A 22,722-nucleotide genomic window follows, 5' to 3' on the forward strand; every position below is an offset into this window, starting at 1 on the left:
CGGCCCGAGGCGCGCTCAGTCTTCTATTTTTAATCTACACATTCGCCATTTATTTATTCGCTTCCCCTCACCCCCACCCCCGTGTGGCTTAGAAGAAAAAGAAAATCAGGAAAGGAAAAATCTTCCCACATCACATATGGGCATATGACGGAAAATAAAAAAACAGAGGAGGCTACGTCAAGCAGGTCTTTCTCCAAGATTGAAAAAAGGGAAAAGCGAATCTGCGGCGGTGGATTAGCAGAGGCCGCTGTGCCCTGCCTGTCAGCTGATCGGTTCTGAGAGATGGGCTGAAGGAACCTGCCCACTCCCGGCTCAGATCGTGGAGAAAGCAGGTGAGGCGCGGGGCTTGCGAAGGACCTTGTGAAGGGAATCTTACACAGCATTGCGGAGTTTGTTCCCTCTTTCCCCCAGAGCCCTCCTTTCCAGCCCCATCTTTCTGTACCGACCGCGTTGCCTCACCCCTCACCTTTCCTTTCCTCTCCCTCTTTCCCTTTACATCCTCGAGGTCCACAAAGGATCCAAGCCAGAGCTCCCCAGTCCAGTCCACCACCCCTTAGCAAAGCTCACTCCCTCCAAGTAAACCTGAATAAAACCTCCCCATGGCTAATCGAGGAGATTAAACCAAATTTTGAACAAAAACTGGAGGAACCACACTAATGTGCTAAATTTAAATCCCCAAACTGATTTTTTTTTCTTTATTTCAAATGGAACCAATTGAAAAAGGGGCCAGGGAACCAAAGAACCAGTTGAACCCGGAACAGAAGGGTTTGTAATTTATAAAATCCTTGAACCAGAATATAAAAGTTATCACCTAATGAGTCCTAGTTTGGATTTAGAACTGAAGATGACTTTAGAAATCATCCAGTTCAGTTCCTTCGTTTTACAGAGAGGAAACTGAGGCCCAGAGAGAGGAAATGTTACACAAAGAGCTGTCAGAATTCATATCCATGTTCTCTGAGTCCATATTCACTGGTCTTTGCACTAAACCATTTTCTCTGAACAAATACTTTACTTTCCGGGTCTTTACTTAAATCGATCCTTCACTGTGTGTACTCATAGAATTATATATACATCTGGAAAGAACTTCAGAAGCCATCCTTTCTAACCCCCTTCTCATTTTCCAGATTGAGAATTAGACTCAAGGAATGATTTGCCCAAAGTCATACTTGTAATTCTGGTCAATCACTAGGAGTCAAAGGATCTGTATTCAAACTTTGCCTCTGGTGTTTACTGTCCATGTAACCTTGGGCGAGTCACTTATCCTCCCTGGCCTTCGGTTTTCTCAATTGTAAAACAAGTAGGTTGTCATAGATGAAAACCTCTGAGAGCCCTTTCAGTTCCAGAACTATGATTCTATGAACCCACATTTGCTGACACCAATATTCCTTGTACTGTACCCAGTTGGTATACTCTTATCTGTGATACAATCTTTCATAAATATTTTTAGCAGGTTTCACTGGGCTTCTCAAAGATATAAGCTTTTTGAGAGCAGAGGCCCTGTCTTCCTTTCCTTGTTTACCACTTTAATTTGACAAATATTCATGGATGATGATAAATAAATAATAGGAGTTAGAGTAGAAACTAAGTTTGAATAAGGCAAATGGGTACCTGGCCTCAGGGAGCTTACAGTACAGGCATAAAGCAAAATAATGCTTTAGAAATGTAAGGAATAAATGTTGTGTGAATTCCAAGAGAAATATAGTCCCTAAGAAGGGAAGCCTTCTTAGAGAAGGTGACATTTGAATAGGATTTTAATACATGAAGAGGAGGTAATATAATTCACACATAGTTTGAACTAAGATATAAATGCTAACGTACCTGGCATGTTCAGGAAGAAAACTTAATGTAAGACTGTGCGCTCAATGGGCACTTAAATGCTAACTGTTTGGTCCTTGAACTCTATCTACCGTCAGAAAACCATTGCTAACACGTGTACTTTTCATTAGAGTTTGGAATAGTTGTATAATTTTTTGGCTCTTTTCTCAATGTCCTTACATATTTGTTATAAATTCATCTAGTTTTCTTCAATAGAGTGTAATTTTCCCAAAGGACAAGGACTTTGCTTATTTCATTTCCTCTCATCACAGCACCAAGAACTGGAATGAGCACTCAGTCAACTGTATGCGAAATATAAATTCCACTTCCTCTACATGCTAGAGGAAGAAAGAATAGTCTAAAAGTTGTTTATGTAATCATACAAAGAATACAGGGAGTAGTGAAAATAGCATTGGCCTTTGGAGTTAGGAGAATCCTGGATTGGGATCCTTTTGTTTCTTTTTGTTTTGTTGCCCTGTGGATTCCAGTTTTTCTGTTCTGCTGATCATTTTTGCTATGCAGCCAATAAATTCTGCTTTCATAATTCTTATTTTCTAAATCATTCCGGAACACCCTGCTGTGATTCCAGCTTTCCAGTATTCCTTTTCACAAATGAGTGTATCAAAAAAAGGCAAACAACTACAATCACTTAATATTTTGTGTGTGTGTTATCTTGAGAAGTTGAAGAGATAGGGAAAAAAAAGTTGTCACAGGATCATAAATTTAGAGATAGGAGAGACTTTGATGCCATCTAGTCTACCTCCCTCATTTTATAGCTGGGGTTTTGCTTAAGGTCAGATAAGTAGTAAGTGACAGAGTCCATTTGACCAAGCCTTCTGACTCTGCACCCAGCACTGCACCATGGATTTAACAAATCAGTGGTGCTAGAAAGAACATTAATTGAAGTGCTGCCACTCAGAAGAGCAATTCTACTTGATAAAATATACATGATAGTGTGTTATTTTTAATATAGGACAATCTTGATGACAGCAGTTCTGCTACCAGATAAGATGAAAGCAAACCAAGAGAAATTCTGTGGCCGAGAAAGAGAATTTGTATATAAATTCAATGTAGGAAGCCAGTGCTTTGAACTTACAGTGCCTCTGAAATTTCCTGTTCAAGAGAACCCAAGTAACTTGCATGGACGTCTGATGCTTCTCCACAATTTACCTTGCTTCATAGAAAGTGGTGAGAACTGATTTTGATTATTGTTTAACTGCTCTGCTTTTTGGACTTACCTAATTACATATTCTGAAAAGAATGGAGTTTTGTTAGAAATAGTCACAAGTTTTAAAAAAGTATCGTTGATACAACTGCTAACACTTTTCCTTCTGTGCAGATAATAGTATTATAAGTATAAAAAGGGCTTTCTGATCCCCACCAATTGTTTTCACAAAATATTTGTGAGGTATCACGATAATTTTGTATTATGGTCTTAGGATCATAGATCTAGATCTGGATGCTCCATTAGAAGCCATTTAGTCAAACAATACCTGAATAAAACTGCAGAAGTGCCAGAGAACTTTGCCTTCCAATTATGTTTTACACCAGGAGAACAGTCAGGAAGCCTTTCAACTGAATAAATGGAACTTCAAAATAGAAGTTCACAATCTTTCAGAATTTGCATGCTAAATCATTTATTCACTCTGATTGAAAATTTCCTGAATCAGTAAAGGCAGGTAGAAGCATCTAGCTTCCTTAATTGATTCTCCAAACACGTGATATTATGGAAGCTAACGTTTCAAAGGCCCATATGCCTAATAATATCAGTGCAACAAATAGTAGCTACATTCCTGCCCAGCCAAAATATGGACTAAAAACTTTAAAAATATTCATAGACCAGAACCCATATAATATTTGTAGACCTCTCCCCATAACTTTGTCCTCCCTTTCCAGAGACATAGGAGTTTCTCCTTTGGTAGGTGTAGTATAGAATGGGAAGGGTGAGGGGTGTCTGGATTGGTACTTCTCTGAATGTGGTTTGTAGCTGGGGTCTGTAAGACAATGTACCTATCATTAATAGTAGTGCTGCAGAACATTTTATTGCTTGAATTGTCCTTTAAAATATCAGTTATTTGGGGCCAGCTAGATGGCACAAGGGATAGAACATCAGCCCTGAAGTCAGGAGGACCTGAGTTCAAATCCAGCCTCAGACACTTGACACTTAACTAGCTGTGTGACCTTGGGCAAGTCACTTAACCCCTATTGCCTCACCAAAAAGCAGAAGAAAACAAAAACAAATAAAATACCAATTATCATCAGTACCTAAGAAAGTCTGGGAAAATTAGAGACCTAATCTCTATATATCAGTAATTTTCCAGTGTGACTTAGCTTTACTTACCTCAGTGACTTGCCAAGGGTCAGACAGATAGTAAGTGTCTGAGGCCAGTTTTGAACTCAGGACTTTCTTGCCTGCTGCTCTAGTCACTGCACTACCTCACTGCCACATTGATGAAATGAGAGGTCTGAACCTGCCCTTTACCTTCATACAATCACCTTCCCCAAACAAAAACTAAGGGAACCATATAGATGCCCTAAAGATGACAAAGACTTAATTAAAGAGTATATGTAGTTTATTACTAGACTTAGGAGATTGGAATCTTTTAGATTAAACTATAACTCATATTGATATAACATTTTAAGGTTTACTTTCAAGTTAGTATATTTTAATAATCATTCTAATTCTGAGTGTAACTGAATTTTCTAAAGTCCTGTAGGAGATAAAATGTTTCCATTTATATTTCTAGTGGAAAGGACTGAAATTTTCCTATTCCTACACAATTCTTAGGAAGCTTTCCTTTGGGATTTATGCCAATATAACCGACAACTGGAGAATTGTTATTACTATTAGCCATTAGTGAATATCAGAATATGCTGTAGTCTAAAAAGAATAGGTAGACTTTTCCCTTTTCATTAAAATACATAGAATAACTTAAAATAATAAAATAGAACATTTGGTTCATTGTTTAAATCAGGGATTTTAACCTGAGGTTTGTCAGTTTTTTTAGCATTTTTATAATAAATTTACTATTATGAATGGTTTCTCTTGTAATCCTTTTCATTTTTTTATCATTTAAAAATATTAATCTGAGAAGGGAAACACAAAGAAATGCATAAGAGAGTCCCTGCTTTGAAGGAGCTGACAGTCTATTAGGGAAATCAACATGAAGACAATAATGTACAAAGAGATATATACAGGATAAATTGGAGGTAATAAAGAGAAGATACTAGCTTTAAGGGGATTAGGAGATTGTAGCTGAGATTTGAAGGAAGCCAAGGAATTCTGGAGGCAGAGATGGGGAGGGTGAGAATTCCAGACGGGAGATGGCCAGTGAAAATGCATGGAATCAAAAGACAGGGTGTCTTATTTGAGGGACAGCAAAGAGGCTGGTGTCTCTGGATTGAAGAGTAGGTGGGGGCGAGTAAGGTATGAGAAGACTGGAAAGCTAGGAGGAGGTTAGGTTACAAAGGGCTTTGAACACCAAACAGGGTTTTATATTTGATTTAGAGGTGATAGTGAGCCACTGGAGTTTATTGAGTATTGATATGGTCAAATCTGGACTTTAAGGAAGATCACTTTGACAGATGAGTGGAGGATGGACTAGGGGGAGAGACTTGTAGCAGGGAGACAGACCAGCAGGCTATTGAAATTGCAGTTCTAAACAGGTGAGGAAGGCCTGCACCAGGGTGATCACAGTGTCTCAGAAGAAATGGTAGTATATTCTAAAAAGATGAAGGTAAAATCGACAGGATTTGGCAACAGATTTTATGGGGAAGGGAAGTTGGGATGATAAGAGAAAATAATGAGTTTAAAATGATACTTTGTCACTTTAATTATAAGCCTTGGGTGACTGAGGATTGGAGTCTAGGTGACAGTAATAGGGAGGTTAAGAAGAGGGGAGGGTTTAGGTGAAAGAAAAGAAGTTAGGCTCAATAGGTAGATTTGATAATCATCAGCAAAGAGATCATCAATTGAATCCTTGAGAACTAATGAGATCACCAGGAAAAATACTATAGAGGAAAAAGAGAAGAGGGCCCAGGACAGGGCTCTGGCAGAAATCAGTGATTAGTGAGCATGACCTGGATAAAGATCCAGACAAGAAGACTGAGAATAAGCAACTCCAATAGACAGGAGAACTGGGCTGGAGTAGTGTCACAGAGACCTGCGCAGAAGAGATGGCAAGAAGAGAGTGATAGATGCTGTCAGAGAGTTTCATGACCCTAAAAAGATTAAGAACCCAGGGTTAAAATGCTGCCTTAGGTTGATTGTTTTAGTTGTTTAGTAGTATGCTGTAGTAAGGCTTATAAGATTAAGATTTGGAAATTGAAGGAATATCCTGTAAAATGTTTTTAACTTTTTCTCTGTCTCTATGTACAGGTTTTCTTCTGCCCCCTCCCCCCAGCCCCCTGATCTCCTTGAGGGCCAGGACTGGTTCACATTTGACTTTGTATCCTCATTGTCTGAGGAGTCTCTCACATAATAGGTGCTTAATAAATGCTTGTGGATTGATTAATTGATCTGTGGGAGTTTAACAGGTGTTGATTTGTGTTTTTCCTGCCACAGACTTAAAAAAATCTCTGAGTCAGTTTATAGAGGAAGAATCTCTAAGAGACTATGATAGAGAAGCTGAGGCTGCACTAGAAGCTTTGAAATCTGGTGAAGTTGATGTGCACCAGCTGACAAGTGCATGGGCAAAAACTTACGCTGAGGTGAGGACATGGGTCAGGCTGGAATTGCCCTCCCCCCCTTCTGCTTTCTTTCCCTTGTTTATGGTCTTGTGAGTAAATATTAACATATTTTATAGGGTTTTAAGGTTTACAAAGCACTTTGCTCATAACTGCTTTGGGAAATAGGTAGTAGAAGTACTATTATCCCCATTTTACAGATGAGGAAACTGAGACTCAGAAATGTTCAGTGACTTGTCCTCCATCAAACAGCTAGTAAAAACCCAAGGTTCCTGACCCCTGAGGCCAATGTTCTTTCCATCATTCCATGCCCCCCAGGTGTATTCTACCTCAAGCGAACCTTACATATGTAAATAAGGATTTGCAGAATCAGTAAATTGTATAAGATGATTATGGAAGAATTCATAGATTACTTAGTGAGCTCCCTGAATACATTTAGACTATGATGCAAGTTATAAATATTCTTTTTACTTTTTAAAAGCACATCTGCTGCATAAAGTACAATTACACCTATTTTTACAATAAAAATTGACAAGCTAGACGTTCTCATTGTTGAACAATTAAGGCAGTGAAATTCATTGATATAGCTTCCCCATTTAGTAAAAATGTCCCAAAAATCTTTGCAGAAAAAAAATATATGTGACTGTGGTACAGTTACCAAAAGAAGTAGAGAAATTAAGAATCATCAAAGTAAAACCAGTTGTCTCATTAACCAGGATAGTTTCATTCACACCTGGCAAAACTGAAATTTTAGCATATTCATAGCAAATAATTTAAAAATATATTGCTGTAGCCTCTTTACTAATATTTTATCTAATATTTTTGCATCTGTATAAAGTAGTAATTAAAGACGGACTATGCCACATGTAGCCTTCTAGGTCCTTGGGTGTGGCCTTTTGGCTGAGTCCCAAGTTTTAGGGAACAAATCCTTTCATTAAGGGGTTTTGTTCTGTGAAGTGTGGATGTAGTTAAAAGGCCACACTTGAGGACCTAGAGGGCCACATGTGGCCTCGAGGTTGCAGGCTCCCCACCCCTGGACTAGGGTGTAGGAGACTGAGAATTCTTTCAGTGTGAGAATTAAATTAACCTGACAAGGCTTTTCTGGGACTGGTTTCTCTTAATCCTGTTTTAATCCCGAGTAAAGTTTTGTTCCACAGTTATCCGTTTGTGCAGCACGTCCTCTTGTCATTTGTTGTTGTTGATGTGGGCCTGGTTCACAGAATCAGAGGCTGCCAGTCCAACCCCTGCCTGGGCACATTGGTATGCTGGAGAGAGCTGCCTCATGCCAGCGCCAGGTCTGGAGAGACTATTCAGTTGTCAGTGAGCACTGACACTTCAGAATGCACATCCACAAACCAGTGCTTGATCTATTTTTTGTTGATTGTCTAGACTTAGAAAGGGAAAGAGAAAAAAATATTAATAATGCAGATCAAGCTTTCAGGTGTGTTGTGTGCATTCTCCCCCAATGTGGATAGCTCATCATTTAACAGCACATCCTACCTGGTCAGCAGTCGACTTGCAATCATTGCTTGCAGTGTGCATCCAAAGTCTGCTTGACTTCCAGTGTGTCTGGAGTCAGTGTGGGCCACTTCGAAGAGAGTGAGTGCTAATTTATGGAAATCAAATGTTGTTCTTGTAACTTCTATTTAGCTCCACTTTCTAAGGCTAGGAAGAACTTGATAATGGTTTCCAGTCCCCTCACTATCCTGGTAGCCTACCTCTAGAGTACCTCATCATGTTCGTGCTTTCTTACAATGTGAACACAGTTTTTCAGATGTGGTCTGATTGGGGCTGTTTTCGAGGAAATAAATATCAAGGACGCATATGAACAGAAAGGGAAGTGGGCTGGCTATATATCAAGAATGAAAGAATAGGTAGAAAATCTGAAGAGTACATTTGTATCACAATATGCTTACAAAATTTGTGGGAAAACTGGGATAAGAACCACATGATAGAGGGGAAAGGAGCTTTTTGTATAATTGCAGCATTGTATTTTAAAAGAAAGCATTCCATATGATTTTGTTTTGTCTTGTAGACCACATTAGAGCATGCAAGACCTGAAGAGCCAAGCTGGGATGAAGATTTTGCAGATGTCTACCATGACCTAATCCATTCTCCTGCCTCTGAAACTCTCTTAAATTTGGAGCACAATTACTTTGTTAGCATCTCAGAACTTATTGGAGAAAGAGATGTGGAGCTGAAAAAGTTACGAGAAAGGTATTTCAGCTTTTCTTATGCTTAATTGTCATATTTCAGTATAGTTAGATGCACTTGTCCAGGGGAGACATTTTTAGAAATTTTTAGAAAATTGAAGCAGTAAATAAGAAAAATGTTCCTTTTTATAAATGCACATAACTTCCTGTTTCATTTCAAACCAGTTGTTGAAATTAATATTGCAGGTCCATGTAGATCTATGTAGTTTCTCTCAAATATGCCATTAATGATTGTATTTTAAGCTTGTTGATCCTTAGTTTAAGCAGAAGGGAAGGGTGGGAAATTCCAGCCTGACCCATGTTCTCACCTCAGCATAAGTTTTTGCCCATGCACTTGTCAGCTGATGCACATCAACTTCACCAGATTTCAAAGCTTCTAAGGATCAACAGGCTTAAAATGCAGTGATGAGAAAACTGCCAGGGTTACTTGCTCTGGTGCATGATTTTCCCTGCCCTTTTTCAGGAATGTAGGCACTGAACTAAATATGGGAAATGTTTGTTTAAATTGTTCTCTAACTGTACTTGCATTCAGAACCAAATTATTAAGTTCCTCTAAGTGTTCCTATTTTTTAGGTCATGAGAAGCAATGTGTTATAGTAGATAGAGGGCCAGCCTTGGAATCAGGAAGGCCCAGGCTCAGGTCCTGCCTCTGACACATAGTGTGTGAACTCATGAGCAAATCTCTTAACTCTTAGTGCCATAGGCACTCTTAAGTCAATAAATTATAGACAAATTGCCAGTCTGGCTCAATAGAGAGAATTTTTACCTTGCAGCTCCTGATAATAACAAAATAAAAATCTGTACCATCTTCTACAAGGAGATAAAAGCAGTGGCAAGAAAAGTCCCCCTTCAGAGGGTATAATTTCACTCCCCTGTCTTTATATACTCTTCATCCAAAGGGCCCACAACTGGGTCCCAGATCAACGTACCTGGGACAAAGTTAATTCATGCTACCCTAGGTCTGCTTTATAACCTCTTGACTCACAACCATACCAGTTGGTTGTGGGGGGGGGGGTAAGGGAGAGGGTGAGAGTTAACTTAAGCTATCCTAATTCCACTACTGCTCTGGCCCGCAACAACCCTACCCCTGACTAATAACAACCTTTGGTAGCCAGGGTCACAAAAATCAGCTTCACTTCAAAATAATGCCCCCGCTTCATGCTCACCCCCCCCCAATCTTGCAGCAGAGCAAAGGGGGCCTCATCAAGACAGCCACAGAGGTGCTGCTGCTCTTTCTACTCTTTTTCTGGTGGTGCTATCCACCAGACAGTGGTCAGTAAGCATTTATTAAGCTCTTACTATATGTCAACCATTGTGCTAAGCAATTGGGATACAAAGAAAGGCAAAAACACAGTCCCTGCCCTCAATGAGTTAGAATTCAAATGGGGAAGACAACTTGCAAACAGCTGTCTACACATAAACTATGTATAACATAATGGGGAACTAATTGTAGAGAGAAAGTGTTGGGGCGGGGTATAAGGAAGGACTGGAAAAGGCCTTTTGCAGAAGATGAATTTTGAGCTGAGACTTCATGGAAGCCAGGGAAGCCAAGAGACAGAATGGAAGAATATTCTAGGCATAGAGGACAGCCAGTGAAAAGGTCCAGCGTTGGAAGTACAGAGTCATGTGGGAGGAAGATCAAGGAGTCAAGTGTCAAGTGTCACTGGATCATAGAATATGTGAAAGAGTAAAGTGTAAGAAAACTGGCAAGGTGGGAAGGGACCAGGTTGTGAAAGTAACAGTCTGTAATCTTAATGGCCAGCCAAACACACAATTTTCAACATGCCCTAGTGCCACCCAAACCCAATTAAAATGGAATTGGGTAATATTTAACAAAATAAATAAAACTATAGCAAAATATAGTCATTATGCAACCTGCAGTGATCTTTCTGTACAGTTTAGTGGCCTCATTTCTGTTTGAATTTGACACCAGTGCTCTAGATTGTACTTTTAAATATACTACCTACCAGACCACTATGCACCTGTCGGCACTTCTCCCTTCCATTTAAATATGGAAGAAAGGTTTTGGGAATCCAATAATTAAATTCTGTCTATTAAAGTTTTGTTTTCAATGATTCTCTTTAAACTTTCAAAACTGCAACAACATTCTTCATCCACCAGGGGGAACATGTATCATGTATATTTGTTTGTATGCATATGATTTTGCATCCAGATCTGTCTGTCGGTATTCATAACTCTTTAACAAATGAAACCTTTTTCAAGTTTGGTTTGGGTTTTTTTTGGCCATACTTGTGAGTTCATGTGAGCGTAAGGAACTCCAGGTGAGGAAACTCTCTCTGCTAGTGCACATTCATACTGTTCTGCAATTTATAGTCTAAACCACTGAGAGAGTAAGTGATATCTGCAATGTGAAAGAGGGCCTAGGCTTGTTCTGTGGAAATGGACCTGAAGGCAGGAGTCCTGATAGTGAATCTTGCATCAACCAGGATTACTAGTTGTGGGCCTGCACAAGTCGCTGAGGCTGTCTCAGCTTCAGTTTCCTCATCTATAAAATGAAGATCCAATGGCATTTATCTTACAGTATTGTTGTGAGGATTGAGACGATATGTTTGCTTTGCAAATCTTCTGGCATTATATAGATGATGATGATATAGCATGTCTTCAGGGGTTTGTAAAACAAAAGGAAATTGGGAGAAGACAGAAAGGTCAATTTCAGCTCAGTGTAAGGAATCATCCCTAACAATTAGAGCTGTCCAGAAGTGGCTATCAGAGGAAATAGTGAATTGTCCATTACTGAAAATCTTCAAGCAGACTGCGCTGGACAACTAATTGTCAGGTATATTAAAGAGGGGATTCCTGTTCAGGGACAGGTGGAAATGGAGACCCTTGGCATCTGTGAGGGTTAAAGTTAAGTAGACATGAATTGGTACTGAAACTATATTTTAGAAAGTGCAATAGGTGTGTGTGTGTGTGGGTGGGTGGGTGTGTGTGTGAGTGTGATAGCCTGGTATAGTGGATAGAGGGCTGGCCTTAGAGTCAGGAGGACCTGGGTTCAATTTCTGCTTCCCATGCATATGAACTGCCTCACTCATATTCATTATGTCACTTAATCTCTGCCTCAGTTTCCTCATCTGTAAAATAGTGATGGTAATAATAGTACCTATCTCCAGGGTTGCTGTGAGGATAAAATGAGATAATTTTGTAAAGCACCTTGCAAACTTAAAGCTCTAGGTAAGTGTTAGCTATTATTGTTATTCTCTGTTACTTGGCTTCTCTTCCATTTTATGTGCGTTTCTTTAAAAAAAAAAGTCTTAAGTTATTTGGTGAATTCCTTCCCTATTGGATTTGTTTTTCCTTGTGTTTTCAGAATTTCATTCTTGAGCAACCACCTTTCTTACAGTCTTTCCTTTGAACCCTTTGAAATCTGCTTTCCAAAGTCTGTGGTACATGTGAGGCGGTACCCAGATTTCTTCTCTTCTATCCTAAATTCTTAAGATAGAGTGGTCAGTTTTCTTCAGGATTCCCATAATTTTTGCCCCACTAAGTGGTTTCTCCTTTTTAGTGAGAATAACATCCAGAATAGAATTTTCCCTTGTTGGTCCCTCCACTTTTTGAAAGACGAAAATATCACTAAGTCTAGTAAAGAACTTTTTAGATACTTTCACCCAAAATGCTATCATACTTCTCTTTTTGGACTTCCGGATTTCCTCACATTAGCTAATCTTTTAAATATACAGTTCCTTCTCACTCCTTCCCTTTGATCTTTTTTCATTAAGACATCTGTCCGGAACCATAGTCCAGCTATAGGGTTCATCCCCCCAAATCTCTGATACCTTTGAAGTTAAATTTGCCTCCTTGTTTTAGACCTTTAGTTTTTCTTGTTTGTTGCCTAAACTTTGAGCATTTCCATATATACATTGGAGGCTGTGGATGTTATTAGTGAATGTTTTTTGACTTTTATCTCCTAAGAACTTCTGGATTTCTCAGTTGTTCCTTTTTCTTCATTAAAGCTTCTCTCTGTGATATCTAGCGTGGGGACCATACAGAGGTAATCTCCTCCCATTTCTTTTAGTTTAAGGTCCCTTTGATTAAATTTGCTAAACCCTGGCAAATACACTCTCATCAATCTTTATTAAGTGTATTTTATCTCTGGCCTTCCAGTCTCCCATTCTTCTTTTTTAAACTGTGGTCCCAAAATCTAAATCCCATTCTTAGATAGTATCTTCCTAACCAGCTAATCTCTTCCCAAATTAACCTTTCTGTTTTGCATCTCAGGCTTTCTTTGGGTAGCAGTGAGAAAAACGCACCCTGTACCCTTTTGGATTTCAGTTTCTTGCCTTTATTCTTCGTCTTGGAAGGAACCTTAAAGGTCTTGTAGTCTAACCCTCATTTTAGAAATAAAGAAATGGACACTCAGGGAGATTGTGTTTCATTTGAATCGAAGTCCTCTGGGTCACATGCTCCCTTGTATCTGATTGATGGTCAAAAAGTCACTTTATACTATATAACAAATGTATTTTGAACATAGATTGCAGGGTGTATGCTTCAAGAAGTCTGTAGATATAAAAAGCATTGTGCTTTTGTTAGTTCTCTAATGAAATTCCAGTAAAAAGTCTATTAGATTCAAGTAGTTTCTTTCATACATTAATTTCAGATGCAAATCTCCCTCATAAGCAAAGGTTCTGATAACTTATAGAGTTATCAGTATCAGTTTTGTACCTCACTTTCCAAAGATCTCAAAGTACTTTTTCTAACAAAATAATTCTTCATTCCTGGGAGATAAGAGGGTAACAAGCATCTTCATTTTGCAGTTAGGAAATAAAAACAATCGAAACTGCTAAGGTGCACATGGAGCTGTAAGCAATTGGAACTAAGCCATATCCAGAGAAAGAACTATGGAGTCTGAGTGCAGATCGAAGCATACTATTGGCTCTTTTTTTTTTCTTCTGTTTTGTTTTTTTTTTCTTCTTTCTTGTGGTTCCTGCTATTGGTTCTAATTCTTCTTTACAACATGACTAATGTGAAAATATGTTTAATAGGAATGTTTATGTAGAGCCTATATCAGATTGCACACTGTTTTGGGGAGGTAGGTGGGATGAGAGGGGAGAAAATTTAAAACTTAAAAGCTTATGGAAGTGATAGGTGAAAACTAAAAATAAATTAATTTTAAAAAAAGGTTTCTTCCAGCTCTTAAAAAAAAATTCAGAATCTCAGAACTTCTAACAAAAAAAAAATCAGAACTAAGGCTTTTGACTTCTGCACTAGGGCTTAGACTAGAAGGTTTGCTACCTCAGCTGATTTTGGCTTCCTTCCTGTCTTCAGGCAAGGTGCGGAAATGGATAAAGTAATGCAGGAACTGGGTAAGTCACTTACAGATCAGGACGTAAATTCATTGGCTGCTCAACATTTTGAATCCCAACAGGTATGTAATAAGGAATGACTTTCATTCATATAACTACATTTTATGTTTCTTTTTAAAATAAAATGAATTATTCTGGATACTGTTATTAGGTCTTAGAGAATAAATGGACCAATGAGCTAAAACAGTCGACCGCCATCCAAAAACAGGAATATCAGGAATGGGTAATAAAGCTGCACCAAGACCTAAAAAATCCAAACAACAAATCTATCAGGTATTAGTCATCTGAAATATTAAGCATTTATTGTTGTTAACTAAACTGGTAAATAGATTGAGTCTTTTAGGAAAAATGTCTTTTTGATTTGTAGAGATCCCTGAGTAAGAGGTGGAATTTCAAGGTAATTTGTGTTTTTATTTTTAACAACTTTTGGATTACTGACATTTTTTGTTTCATTTGTGTGGCATAGGAGTGTTTTTGGCTGTTACTGTTGTTTGTTTTTTCTTGTAAAAAAGCTTCAAAAACATTTTAAATCCATAAATCTTAATATCACTTGTCTTCCATATATTGCATTTTCCTTTTAAATTGATTTGCCCCTAAGTTAATTTAAAATATGACTAGTTGTAATACAAATGATATCCCCTGTGTCACCTCTTGGCCTCACACTTTTTTCTCTTAAGCTGTTTTTTCAAGCTACCAAAGTTATTTTCACTTTTTTTTAAGCTGCCAGGATACATTGAATTAGATGTTTACTTAAAATGCAGTAGAGTAGTGTCTTGTTTCTCTGTACAGATAGATTCTGTATACACTTAGAAATAATTATATGCTTCTAGTTCATATGGTCACTTTGTATGCAAATAATTTCTAATCTGAATCTTAAAAAACCTTTGTCTGCTTGGTATTTTTATCTTCTAAAATTGGCCCTTTACCCATGTTTTCATATTTCCATGCAGAACAAAATCAGGTCATTTGTCAGTGATTAGAAGTGAAATGACATCCCTGAGAGTTGCTATTTTGGGATGTAAATGTCATCACCTATTTAAAGAGCAGTAAGCACCAGGGAGGCAAAGCCTATCTTTCTTATGGGTGAGACATTGCACACTTACTGTGATATATAGGGAGATTAAAAAGGATCCCATCACAGTATTTCTCCTTTTTAGGTACTATTCCATCCAAAATTAATTTCTAGTATATTTTAAGATGAACTGAATGACATTCATTCCTTTGGGTTTAGCATTGTATTTTATGAGGTTCCTGTTTTAAAATGGTGTTAAACCTCATTATGAATGTTTACCATTGTGCTTCCTTCTGACAGAAGGTTCATATTTGCAACATGATTGGGTACTTGGTGAGGATTGGTTGGAAGGGATGCAAGAGTCACCTACTTTCTGCTTTTACCTAGTGCTGTCCCTGACCCAGGAGACAAATTGGTCAGATGTACTTTATATACTCTCCATATGTGTTCGGAATAATGATAATGACTCACTGAGGCTGGTAATGACTCACATTGTAATTGCATACCTCTCAATCTGTAATGGACACTGTATATGCATTTAGGCAAGGAGTAACTTGATAGATGCACTTAAGGTTGTTGCCTCCAACTTGTGAGCTTTTTCCAGATTAAAAAAACAATCAAGAGATAGAAGAGGTAATAAAATGTATACATTTGATGTCAACAGTTTTGAAATATGTGCATTTTCTAATATTTAACGGTTTTAGGGCATTCACAAATGATCATAATAATAATAATTAAAGTACCCTTTTTTACAGATTAATTTAGAATAATATTTTTGAGCATTTTCATGCTCAATGCATCTTTTACTTGTTTTCCAACGTTGCTAGAAAATATATAGTTGTTGTACCTAAATATCATAGTAGTTCTGAATAATGCCAAAAAAAAGAAAGTAAAAATTTATATTTAGATTGACAAGGCTATTAATACTATGTTACATCATTTCATCTTAAAGTATATTATGATGTGTATATCATATTACTTGCTTACTCAAGGGGGAGAGGAGGGACAGGTGGAAGCAAGAGAATTTGGAACTCAATATTTTTAAAAATCAATGTTAAAAGTTTTCAAAAATGTAATTGGTAAATATTTAATGAAATTAATTTAAAAATATTTTTACAAAAGTATATTTGATGGGAAGATATTGCATATATTTATTATACATTTAGCCATTTGATAACCATTCTTTAATAGGTATAATCATCTAATCAAAGGTACTGATTAAATAGGTTGGAGACAGTACTGCAGACTAGTTCTGCTTAACCCCAGAAGGCAGGATTAGGAACAGTAGGAAGCTACAGGGAAACAGATTTTAGCTTTATACAAAGAAAAGCTTCCCAACAATTAGAAGTAGGAAGGAATCGCTTTAGAAGGTAGTGAGTTCTGTCATTTGAGGGCCTCAAGTAGAGCCTAAATGTCTACTTTTTTTGGAGATATTATAGTAGGATTTCATACTTAAGGGAGAACTTGTATTATCTCTGAGTTCTCTTTCAATGCAGATTCTGATTTGTCATCTTCATTTGACATGAGGCTCTGTTCTCCAAATTCTTAGTAAACCTTAAAGTGTTACATAAGTAAGATCTGTTAGTTACTATTTTTGGTGATGGCTAATTCATCCTGTAAAATATGTTTAAACAACATATTTAAATATTGTAAAATTTATTTAAACAATAGTGGGAGAAACAGGTTGCCAGTTAGGATTTACACAGACTCATTGAAAATCAAATTACTTGTATAAAACTGACGTTTCCATTAAAACGGTACTATATAAAAGGCAACTTTGTCTAGGTAGTAAATCAGTCACTTCAAGGTTGTTATTCTCCCTAAACCAATTTAAAAAAATTAATATACTTCCTTTCTGCCAAAGTATAGCAGACACAGAAATAAAAACTATAGAATCTTAGATTTAGAAAGAAACTTAGAGGCAGTCTAGACCATCTTATTCCTGAAAAAGAATCCCCAACAAATGGTCATCCATCCTTTAAGGAGGGAGAATCCAGCAGCTCCCAAAACATCCCATCCATGGTTCTGATAGAAGTTTTTTCTTCACATCAAGCTTAAATTTCATTTTTTTGAGTTTCCATTTATTACTCCTGGTTTTACCCTCTGAGGCCAAATAAAACTAGTCTAATTCCTCTTTCATATAACTTCACAATCACTTATAGACAGATACTATCTTTTCTGTCTTCCCTTCTCCAGACTAAGTATCCTTCAATTCCTTTAATTGATCCTCTTGTGGCTTAATCTTAGATCCCTGCACCATTCTCATTGTCCTCCTCTGTTTACTCTTCAGCCTCTTTATGTCCTACCTAAAATGTAGTAGCTCCAAAATGAAAACAATGCTTCAGATGTGGCATGACTAGAGCAGAATACAGAGAGGCCAGCACTTCCCTGATCCTGGATGCTACTTTCCTTGATGCAACCTCTTCTAGCTAAGTTGATCCTTGTACAAGTCATAAGGGTAAGAAGTGGCAAAATAAGGACTCACACTTTGTCAAATGGCTAGTACAGTAAAGGAAACAACTTTAGAGTGGTGAAGTAATATAACTAAAGTCACATAGCTAGTAAATATTAGAGGTAACACTTGAAAACTGGTTTTCAGACTCCAGGTCCAGTGCTCAGTGCATTATTACATGTTAGGAGGATTGTTGTTTTTTAAAATCTACATGGAGACTTCAATCTATGTCCATGTAGGGGTGCTCACATTAGTAAACTAAATGATCTTGTGAAGTAAGTGGTGATAGATTGTCATGTCTTAAACTTAGGGATGGGAAATTCTGGTATAAAAATTCTTCCTTTAGAAGTAAAATTGAAGCATGATAAAAGCCTAGTTCTGGCAGATGGAAAATCTGGTTTTTACTTTGATTCTCAGTTTCTTCACTCTCTTTAGCATCTGCCACACTTGTGTTTTTTTTTCCCCCATAAACATTTTTATTTCACTTCAAGTAGGATAGCTATATTGATTTATTTCAGTGCTTTATTACTCAAGTATTCAGATGGGTCTGTGATTTCATTGATTTAGGATTTCCTTCCAGTAGTAGAGTTTGTAACCTTTCTGCTACATGGGGTCCATCCAGTGTGCTGGATGCCTTCCTCTCTTTCTCCTGACATTGCAAGAATACTAGTGGAACATTCTGGGTGGTCATTATCATCCCATCTTCCTTACATATGACCATCCCAGTTTCTTTTCCTGTCATCCAACTCCTTAATATGACATCTTTTTCTCCTTTTCTTCAGAGTTTCTCATTGGTGGCCTCTCTTTTGCCCTCTGAGCGATACTCATTTTTAGTTCTTTGGAGACAATACGGTTCTATGTCTCACTGCCGTATAGCAACACTGGTAGAATGTTAGTATTTAAAAAGTGAGCCTTTGCTTTCATGGGAAACTCGGGTCAGTAAAGAAGTCTGTAATTTCCCAGAAACAATTCATTTTGATTTCCTCCTCCTTAATGATACATTCAGCTCCCTGTTAGTCATTTTTGTTTTGTCATTTCCAGGAAAAAGTTCATTCTTCTTAGCAGAGAAAACAAAAGGAAAATAATAATTGAGCATAAAAAGCATCTTTGCCTTCTCTCTATGTAGTTAATTATCATTTCCCCATATACTCAAAGGGCCTGGCCCTTCTTAGGGCTTCTTTTAGCTTCCTTCACTAGCTTCACCTCCTTCTGAGCGTTAGCATTCTTGACACTATTTCTTCAAGATTGTATCATGCTCTTATAGTCATATTATCTGTCCTTGCTTCCATCTTCTTTGCATTTCTTTTGAAGTTTTAATTGGTTGGTCAGTTTCCTGTGCATTTGCATCAGGGACATCCCATTTTTTCCTCATAATTCTTTTTGTTTGTGATTTCCTCATTAGAATGATTGGAATCGTATATTTTCATAAATTGCAATTATTTTTATAATGGATATTTCAGATATTTATCGTTATTGCTGAAATAGGTGATGACCAAATATCCTGTGCATACTGTTTCTTGTTGCCCCTGGGCACATGATAAAGCCCGTCCTGCCAACTCTTTTCTTTGCTTCTCAAAGGAGAACCTATGAGCCGTCTTATTAAGCTGTAACTCCTCCTTTTGGTTTCACTTATAGCAAGAATATCAAGATTGACATGATTCAAGTCTTCCTGTATTATGCCTGTGTATTAGTTATTGGATAAATATCTCACATTTAGAATATCTACAGTCAAATTTAAATTTATTGATGGTCTGAAAACTGATTTTTAGCACTCTTTGCCCCCTTTCACACCACTGTGATACCATGGCCTGCATAGGTCAAAGGGCTGTTTTAAATTTCCTTTGTTTTCCGAGGTTGCCAAGGCCAAAATAATAAGTAGATGGCCATTCTAATGATGGTGTGCTTCTTGCTTATTAGCTAGGTTAGTCCTCATAAAATAGACTACATGTGTTGCCAGGACTGTCCTCAAAGATTTTCCAGCAAGATAGAACCTGCCAGAGTTTCCACTGCCCTAGCAAACAAGGCATTTGAGAATCCAGGACATTTCCACGCTGTGGAGAGGCAGTAGAAAAGCACTTGGTTAGTTCAATCAGAAAGAATACCTGGCAGGCATGTTCTCATTGTACACAACATGTTTTCTTGGAAAGTTCCTGTTTTGGAAGGGGACAATGTGGGAATTTGTTTTTCTTGACTTTGCGTGTTTGTCACAAGAGTTTTGTCTTTCTTTTTCTCCTCTAAGTTGGAGGGAATGATTTGAAGAAGAGAAAAGAATATGCTTGTAAATTGAAAAATAAAATTTAAGAAAGAAAAACGTGTGTGGTTTTTATAATTTTTAAATGTGTCATATTCTAAATGCATTGAATGAACTCACTCCGAAGTTATGAGTTCTTTTATAAAGCAAACTATTAGATAATTGTAGTCCTGCATATTTTTAATGAAAATTGCATAATCTTCATAGTGAGCCTATAAACTAGTATTCGCTCATCTATGATATTTGCATTAAAAAGTATTAAATGTTAAAAATTAGAATTTAATTGATTATTGTAGTCCTGTTTTGTTTCCATGGATACAGTAAGGATTAGGTTGGGGATGAGTTAAGTATTCCTTTCCAGTTGTTCAGTTTTTTCTCATTTCATTTTCAAAAGTGCTTTTGTTTAGAACTTGCCAATAACCTTTTTAAAAACATGTTTCAGTGAAGAAATTAAAGTTCAGCCCAGTCAGTTCAGAGAATCTGTAGAAGCAAATGGAAGAATTTATGAAGATCAAAGGAAGTTAGAAGAAAGCTTTACCATTCACTTAGGTAAGTGAATCACAGGGCTGTAGTAATTACAATAATTGATTTTTGTGTTTTTATAAGAAAAAGAATGCTTGGCATATTAATCCAGTGCATTTTTTTCACTCACTTTTTAAATACAAGTTGCCTGCTGACCCAAGGAAACCTATTAGTCTTAAGGCTGCTAGGTAGCACAGTGGACAGAACACTGGGCCTGGAGTCAGGGAGAACTGAGTTCAAATCTGGCCTCAGAGACTTACTAGCTATGTGTCCTTGGGTGAGTCACTTAACCCTTTCTGCCTCAGGTTCCTCAGTTGGAAAATGGAGGTAATAATGACAATTACCTTCCAGGGTTGTTGTGAGTATCAAACAAAATGATATTTTTAAAGTGCTTAACACTGTACCGGGCACATAATATGCACTTTTATTGATGCTAGCTATAATCATCATCATCATCATCATTATTATAACATTATTGGTCATCTGGCATATAAAATTATTAAACATATAAAATTAGCTATTAAAATGAATTAGAGTATAGACCAAGCCCCTTTCATTAGTTTTAACACAGGCTTTATTCTGGGTTTCTCTTATACCATTTTAGCCCTCTGTTACATATTTGCAGTTATCCATATATTTTTATTGGTGGCATGTAGCATCCTTTTCTGTTCTTTGTACAAGTTCATGTTTGCTTGTTTGTCAAGTTTAGTATAAAATTACCTTAAAATATGCACATATATAATTGTAAGGCTATTTCTTACCCCTAGGAGCCCAGCTGAAGACCATGCATAATTTGAGATTACTGAGAGCAGACATGTTAGACTTCTGTAAACACAAACGAAATCATCGAAGTGGTGTAAAACTCCATCGGCTGCAGACAGCACTCTCGCTCTATTCAGCATCTCTCTGTGGCCTCGTTTTATTGGTAGATAATCGCATCAATTCATACAGTGGTATTAAAAGAGGTGAGTTGATCCCCTTTCATATATTCTCATTTTATTTATTAAATTTCTTCTTACGTACCTTTTTCAGAAATCTTTTTTTTTCACATAACACACATATCTCAGTGGACAGAGCAATACACCAAGAACTAAAGCATAGTTATTTAGCACAGATTTCATGCTTCTCTGTTAACCGCTTACTTTTGACTCATTTTTCTTTTTTCCCTACCAGAGTTCGCTTATACTTTGGTTATATAGATTCATAATGATATATTGGTTAATAATGAAATTATAGTATAATTAACTATAAAAATAGCACTCTGAGATAAAATGGCTTATATAAAGCTGACCAAAAGAAAGGGTTTGGGATTGGAATCAGAGATCATTGGTTAGAATTCCAGCCACTTGCTGTTTTTTGACTATGGGCAAGGCATTTAACCTCTCTATGTTTCAGTTTCATCATCTGCAAAATGAGAGGATTGGATTTAATGATTTCCAAGTGCCCTCCCACCTCTAAATCATCTATGAGGCTATGTACCGGTACCAGGACTACCAAGAGTGTAAATTAAAAGAACACTAATAGAGAGCTATAACTGAGTAACTATAATGACAAGTCTTGGTCAGTCTTGGTCCTAGAGAATAAATAATGAAACATACATCCCTTCTCTGAGCAGAGCGGTGAGGAACTGTGTGGCAAAAAATTGCATCCATTGTCATACATGGTCAGATCACTGTATGTGATTTTTATTTTTAACTCTTCCTTTTTTATAAGAGAAGGTTCAGTTCCCAGTTAGGGGAAGGGAGGGAAGTCCAATAATTGTGATGTGAAAACAAAAGGCATCAATCGAAGTTATTTTAAATAAAGTAATGGGATTTTATAATTTAAGTGACCTAAATAGATCCCCAGTATCTGGGAGCAAGATTGAAGCTTTGTTGTTATTGTTGTGTCATTTCAGTCACGTCCGATTCTTTGTGACCCCATTTGGGATTTTCTTGGGAAAGATACTGAAGTGGTTTGCCATTTCCTTCTTCAGCTCATTTTACAGATGAGGAAACTGAGGCAAACAGGGTGAAGTGACTTACCCAGGGTCTCACAGCTAGTGAATGTCTTGAGGCCAGGTTTGAACTCTGAAAGATAAGCCTTCCTGATTCCAGATCCAGCAGTCTACCACTGTACCACCTGGCTGCCCAGGTGCTTGTATGTTGCTGATTCCAACTCCAGCACACTATCTACTACACCTAGAGTAGCAGTTCATTTTTAAATGGGTTAAATTAAACACATCCGAGAATGTAACTTTTTTTAAAGAGCTGTCAGGCCTACTAGAGTTCATATTTCATTTTTAAGAACCTTCATGTACTCTCTCTTTTTAAACTTAATTGTAATAATTTAAAGGGTAACAAGTATTTGAAGAAATTTAGAATCATATACAACTTCTTTCCTTTATCTCTTTGTCCTTGAATATCTCCTTGAATGTTTGTCCTCTATGTATTATATGTGTGCATGATGAC

The 22,722-nt window shown here is 37.2% G+C and overlaps 1 protein-coding gene across 1 annotated transcript in view; it reads left to right on the forward strand.

The window, feature by feature from the left end:
- Positions 1–113: 113 nt before the first annotated feature.
- Positions 114–22,722, forward strand: part of CUNH12orf4 (chromosome unknown C12orf4 homolog) — a 45,442-nt gene continuing 22,833 nt past the window's right edge. Inside the window, exons 1-8 of the mRNA XM_027856460.1 lie at positions 114–332; positions 2,789–3,003; positions 6,380–6,525; positions 8,537–8,718; positions 13,998–14,097; positions 14,187–14,308; positions 20,193–20,299; positions 21,040–21,237. Coding sequence (XP_027712261.1) covers positions 2,799–3,003; positions 6,380–6,525; positions 8,537–8,718; positions 13,998–14,097; positions 14,187–14,308; positions 20,193–20,299; positions 21,040–21,237 — 1,060 coding nt within the window. The 5' untranslated portion in view covers positions 114–332; positions 2,789–2,798. The remainder of the gene's footprint in view (positions 333–2,788; positions 3,004–6,379; positions 6,526–8,536; positions 8,719–13,997; positions 14,098–14,186; positions 14,309–20,192; positions 20,300–21,039; positions 21,238–22,722) is intronic.

Source organism: Vombatus ursinus, unplaced genomic scaffold (assembly GCF_900497805.2).
Source record: "Vombatus ursinus unplaced genomic scaffold, bare-nosed wombat genome assembly UNPS02011431.1, whole genome shotgun sequence".
Classification (NCBI taxonomy): domain Eukaryota; kingdom Metazoa; phylum Chordata; class Mammalia; order Diprotodontia; family Vombatidae; genus Vombatus; species Vombatus ursinus.